Source organism: Grus americana, chromosome 2 (assembly GCF_028858705.1).
Source record: "Grus americana isolate bGruAme1 chromosome 2, bGruAme1.mat, whole genome shotgun sequence".
NCBI lineage: Eukaryota > Metazoa > Chordata > Aves > Gruiformes > Gruidae > Grus > Grus americana.
Window position 1 is genome coordinate 11,486,659 of NC_072853.1, and position 5,473 is coordinate 11,492,131.

The 5,473-nt window shown below is 53.5% G+C and overlaps 1 protein-coding gene across 2 annotated transcripts; it reads right to left on the reverse strand.

The window, feature by feature from the left end:
• Positions 1 to 1,171: 1,171 nt before the first annotated feature.
• Positions 1,172 to 5,242, reverse strand: MYC (MYC proto-oncogene, bHLH transcription factor). 2 transcript variants are annotated; one of them, XM_054818310.1, is made up of 3 exons: positions 4,976 to 5,242; positions 3,341 to 4,046; positions 1,172 to 2,292 (listed from the first exon to the last, which is right to left on the reverse strand). In XM_054818310.1, exons 2-3 carry the CDS (start codon positions 4,029 to 4,031, stop codon positions 1,730 to 1,732), a joined length of 1,254 nt encoding a protein of 417 aa, XP_054674285.1. In that variant the 5' UTR covers positions 4,032 to 4,046; positions 4,976 to 5,242; the 3' UTR covers positions 1,172 to 1,729. The 2 variants fall into 2 exon arrangements, with proteins under 2 accessions (XP_054674285.1, XP_054674286.1); XM_054818311.1 differs by lacking the exon at positions 4,976 to 5,242 and having other exon boundaries at positions 3,341 to 4,960.
• Positions 5,243 to 5,473: the final 231 nt, after the last annotated feature.

The window sequence follows — 5,473 nt, forward strand, 5'->3', positions numbered from 1 at the left end:
CATAAAACGTTACCTCTGCACCCCCACTCCATATAGACCCACACTCAACCCTTCCTCCCGCTCCGAACTCAAAAGCAATAGAAAACCTGAACCCTCAGTCCCAGTTCAGTTGCTGGCACTGGTGTTATCTGTCAGCACTGCTCCTCGAATGGTTAGAAGCCAAGGAAATATGTATTTAACGGGAATTATGAAAATAAAGTACAAGATTCAACTTTGTGAAAAGCACCTTCTTCCTCCACATCAAAGGCCTCGTTGATTTCTTGGTCAAGTTTTGACTGAAATGGAGCTAAGTGGGTGAAAGGAGGGGAGAAAAAGATCAAATCTAATCTTAGGACCTGTGTCAAGCATGTTATGGCCCATCCAAAGCTGATCATGAGACAATTCCTGAATGTAAATATGATTTAATATGTCTGGCAAATGCTAGGAATCTGTCTGAGTGTATTCTCCAAGTGAGAAATAGCTCTTCTTGCTCCCTTTTGTGTGTCCTTGAACTTTATTCCTTGATATCACAAGTAACTATTCACACCAACAAAGCGTTAAGGTGTTTGACCAGGAAGATTGGCTCTGCTGATTTCAGCACTTAACAAGCGAAACCGCTCTGTTGTTTTAACCACTTCAACACTCCCTATCTCAGTGTATTTTCTTATCCCATTCAACTTCTGTTCAAAAATCAAACAGGAAGCAATTAAGGTGAGCCTACTACAAAGCAGCCCTCAAAATGCAGAGCTGGGTCTCTAGTGCAGAAAGAAGGTCATGCCCTAAAAAAATATAATCACATGTATTTGGAAGGAACGCAGAGCCCATGCACTGGGGCAACTGCTGTAAAAATGCAACGCCTCAACTTTACTTTGAGCGGGCAGATGACCATGGCCAACACAGACATTGCTACCAGCACCTTCATGGAGGCACTGGTGGCAACACTGGTTGAACAACAAAGCACATTAGACCAATGATTTTATCTACCTGAATTAATACAAGGGTGGGAGGAAAAAAATCCAACTCCTTACTAAGCTGCCAAGCTATCATCATTTCCTCTCACCTAACTCCCCTTTGACTTTTGTCAGGTCACTGCCATGAGGACAGGAAAAAGGATGGCATGGAAACAACGTCTAATGACAACAGTGGGAGAGAAAGCAAAGTCTTTACACAGGATTTAGCTAATTATATTTTGGGCAAATATTTATTTATCTAAAAACAAAATAAAAATCATTTTTAAAAGAAAAAAGTATTTAAATAAAAAAAACAAAATTGTGAAATGTTATGGCACAGAAGTTCAAGACAAGTATAAATCCAGTTGCCACAACTGTTACGTATTAATGTTGTACATTTTTCTATAAAGACTTTATTAAAGGTATTTACATGGCAATAAGATGTGTAAATATATACAGCAATCTGGGGACAACTTTTGTTTGGGTTCTCATATGAAAAAAATGCCTTAAATACAAAATTTTAAAAGAAAAAAAAGTTGAAGAGTTCATCCCCAAGCATGAAGAATGTCCCATCATCCCTTATGCCCAAAGTATCAGTTATGAGGCAGTTTTGAGGTTCTGGCCAAACCCTTGGAAGATTCAGCCAAGGTTGTGTAGTCTCAAGTTAAATCGCACAGCATGCAGTTGCAATAGTTCCATACTCAATGGACTGGTGTAGTTCATGAGTGATATTAGAAACATTAATATTTTATCATCGTTTCAGTCTAGTTCGGGTTATTCTAAGCAACGCCCAAAAGTTCCTATGCACAAGAGTTCCTTAGCTGCTCGAGTTTGTGTTTCAACTGTTCTCTCCTCCGCCTCAACTGCTCTTTCTCTGCAATCAGTCTGTGCTCGTCCGACTGGATGGAAAGAACGTACTCTGTTGCTTTTTTCAGGATGACAACCTTGGGCGCCTTTTCGTTGTTGGCCACCTCGGGTATCTGGTCACGCAAGGCAAAGAAACTCAGCTTCAGCTCGTTTCTCCTCTGGCGCTCCAAGACATTGTGTGTTCGCCTCTTGTCGTTCTCTTCTGAATCTGACGTGCGGGGACTCGAGCATTTTCGGTTATTGCTGATCTGTTTGAGAACTCTGCCACTGTCCAACTTTAGCCTTTTTGCAGCTGGGTATTCAACCTTGGTGGATGGAGGAGCGGCGTAATTGTGCTGATGGATGTTGACGTGACACCGTTTGAGAACCAGCGGGCTGTGGTGGGGCTTACTGTGCTCTTCTGATGTGTCTGTGCTGGACTCTGTGCTGGATTCGGATTCGTTTGCTTCAGCTAAAGTAACAACATCAATTTCCTCATCTTCCTCTTGTTCTTCTTCTGCAAGAAGAAAAAAAACAATTATTCATAAGCTGATCTGTGCAAATACTCTCAAGACTGCTGTATTTGTAAGGGAAGGTTACTGTGAGCTGCACAGCAAGGAACCCATTGAAAAAGCCTTCTTAAACCTATTCGATGTTGCTGGACTCCACTTTCCCCCAAGAACCTTTCCTTCAAGGAAGCAAAGCTTCAAGTGCAATAGGACACATGGACCGCGCTCCAAGCCCTGGCTCCCTGATTTTAAGTGTTGCAAAGATCTTGCGTAATGCATGAAAGATAGCAGTAAAGTTTAACCTCGGTTGTCAGCAGTACAGCGCAGTAAAGCTCCCAGACTCAAGCTGCCCTTAATTAAGGATTTAGAAGGCTTTGGCCACGCCTCAAAAGAAAGCTTACTTAACACACATGTGTATTCAGAGACATTTTCTGAATCTCTCTTGATCTGCTAATTTGTGGAAAATCCAAGGGGGGAAGAAGAAAAAAAAAAAAAAAAAAAAGGAAGGCTGAGGCGCTTTGAGTAGAAACTCACTTTCAGACCAAATTTATGAGAGAGCGGAACACGCTGTCAAATACCTAAGGAAGCATTTCTAAAACTTTCCCAGCCCCATTCACTCCTCTGCAGTCACTTTCACTAGCACCTCCCTGACTGCACATTCCCCCCGCGGCTCTCGGGCAGGAGTTAACTCCTTCCCGGCCCACGGGTGGCACCGGGAGCCAGCTTCACCGGGACACCGCGTTGGAGACCGACTCTGACCCCGTTATGAAAGTTTCTCCCTCCCTCCCCCCCCCTTTTTTTTTTCCCCTTTCCTCCCTCCACCCCTGGAGGGAAAACTGGGGTGGTTTTCCAGGAAATAAATTCGCTGGGAGTCTCTCCGTGCCTCGCTAACGTGGCATTTTAAAAAGCCCACGCGGGGAGGAGGGAGAAGAGGGGGTGAGGAGGGAGGCGGGCGGGGGGCTGCCGTCCCGCTTCCCCCAGCGGAGCCCCCGGGGGCACTTGGCGCGCCGCGCGGATTTCCACGCCCTCCCCCGAACACGCGTGGGCCCCACTCACCGGAGTCGCTGCTGGTCGTGGGTGGCGTGTCGTCGCCCAGCAGGGACGCGGGGCTGGCGCCGGGCGGTCCGGCCCGCGGGGCCCGCTCGCTGAGCGGGTAGGGGAAGACCACCGAGGGGTCGATGCAGTCGGCGGCGGCGGCGCCCAGGTCGTGCAGGTAGAGGCCTGCCGAGGCGGCGGGGGAGGCGGCGAGGCCGGGCGGCGGCGGCCCCGCGGACGGCGGGCCGGGGCGGGCGGCGGCGGGGCCCCCCTCCCGGCGGGCCGCCTGGTAGGACGCCAGCTTCTCGGAGACCACCTTCTCCAGCTTGGCGGCGGCGGAGAAGCCGCTCCACATGCAGTCCTGAATGATGATGGACTTGGGGAAGGATTCGTCGTCCGGGTCGCAGATGAAGCTCTGGTTGACCATGTCCCCCCCGAGGAGCTCGGTCACTATCTCCAGCTGGTCGGCGGTGGAAGGGAAGCAGGAGGCGGCGGCCAGGCTGGAGCGGCGGCTGGGGGAGAGGGGCGGCGTGGGCAGCAATTCAAACTTCTTCCAGATGTCCTCGGACGGGGCGGGGGGCTGCAGCTCGCTGCCCCGCTGCTGCGCCGCCAGGTAGAAGTTCTCCTCCTCCTCCTCGAAGTAGAAGTAGGGCTGCACCGAGTCGTAGTCGTAGTCGTAGTTCTTGCTGGGGAAGCCGGCGCTGAGCGGCATCGCGGCGGCTGGTGCCTGCAGGCGGGAGGGGGAAAGGGGGGCGCCCGGGTGAGCCGCGCTCCGCCGCGGGGTTCGGCTCCCCCGGCCTCGGCGGGGGCCACTGCCCCCCCCCCCCCAGCGCGCAGCGCTCCCTCCCGGATCCCCACGCCGTGCCGTAATTAAATAATAATAAATAATAATAATAATGCACGACCTCCCTTCACCACCTTCTAAGCTTGGCAGGGCAACCGGGTGGCGCGACCTGATCTACCGAGGAGTCGGCTGGTGGCTCCCGGACCACCTTCCCCGCGGCCGGTGGCTGCCCCGGCGGGGATCCCGCAGCTCGGCCGCCCTGCGTCGCCCGGCGCGGCTCGGCCTCCCGCCCGCCGCCCCTCCGCAGCCGCCGCGCTCATACGGAAGAACCGCTCCGGCCGGCACGGAGCCCCTTCCCTCCCGGGGCCGCAGCGCCATCCCCATCCCGCCACCCGCGTCCCGGCAGCCGGGCGGGAAGGGGCGGCGAGTGGCCGGCAGCTTCCAGCCGAGAGCCAGGCTGCTCCCCAGCCACCCACCTGGACGTGCTGGCAATGCACAGCGACGGGCAGGGACCTTGGCAAACTTTGCCAGATCTTGTCATATATACATACATATACGCATATATATATGCATATAAGCGATACGTGCAATAACCATAACCTGCCCGCCCATACGCGGGAGAAGCAAATGCTTCTCCCCGACCACCCCCCGCCAAAAAAAAAAAAAGAAAAAAAAATTAAATCCGAGCGCAAGAAAAAGGATGGGGAACGCCGGTGCCCCAGCAGAGGAGAGCGTCCCTCGGGAGGGTACGTCGGTATCCACGTCCGCGGAGCGCAGCCCCGCCGGCAGCCCGGGTGTCACCAGCCCGTGTCAGTCCAAAGCCACAACCGCGGGGGATCGAGTGATGGTGAAAGCAGAGCCCCGCAACTCACCGGCTTCTCCAACGCGCCAGCTGCGAACCGTAGCGAGGCAATTATTGCAGGCGGTGCGGGGAGCAGCAAAACAAGGGAAAAAAATATATATATAATAAAAATAATAATAAAAAACCGCCGGAAAAGACGGAGAAAAAAAAAAAAAAGACAAAACGCCGGGAGAACGTAGGTTTCTTCCTCCCACCACGGTTTAAAAAAAACACACGGAGCCGCGGAGAGAAGCCGCCTTCCCGGCGTGCAGCAGATCGTAGGGTCCAAGGCAGCGCGGCGCGCTCTGTCCAGTACAATAGAACTTTAGTTGCTTTCGTCCTTTAAAGCGCCGGCGAGGGGCGGGCAAGGAGGCACGGGGGGGCGGGGCGGCGGCAAACGCGGCGGCAGCATAGCGGGCGCGCGCCTGCCGTCCGCGTCTCCCGCCCCGCAGGCTCCGCGCTCCCGCCGCGGGGACGGCGCCGCCGCGAGGGGGCGGCCACGCTGCTCCGCGCTGCTGCCCCCCCCTCC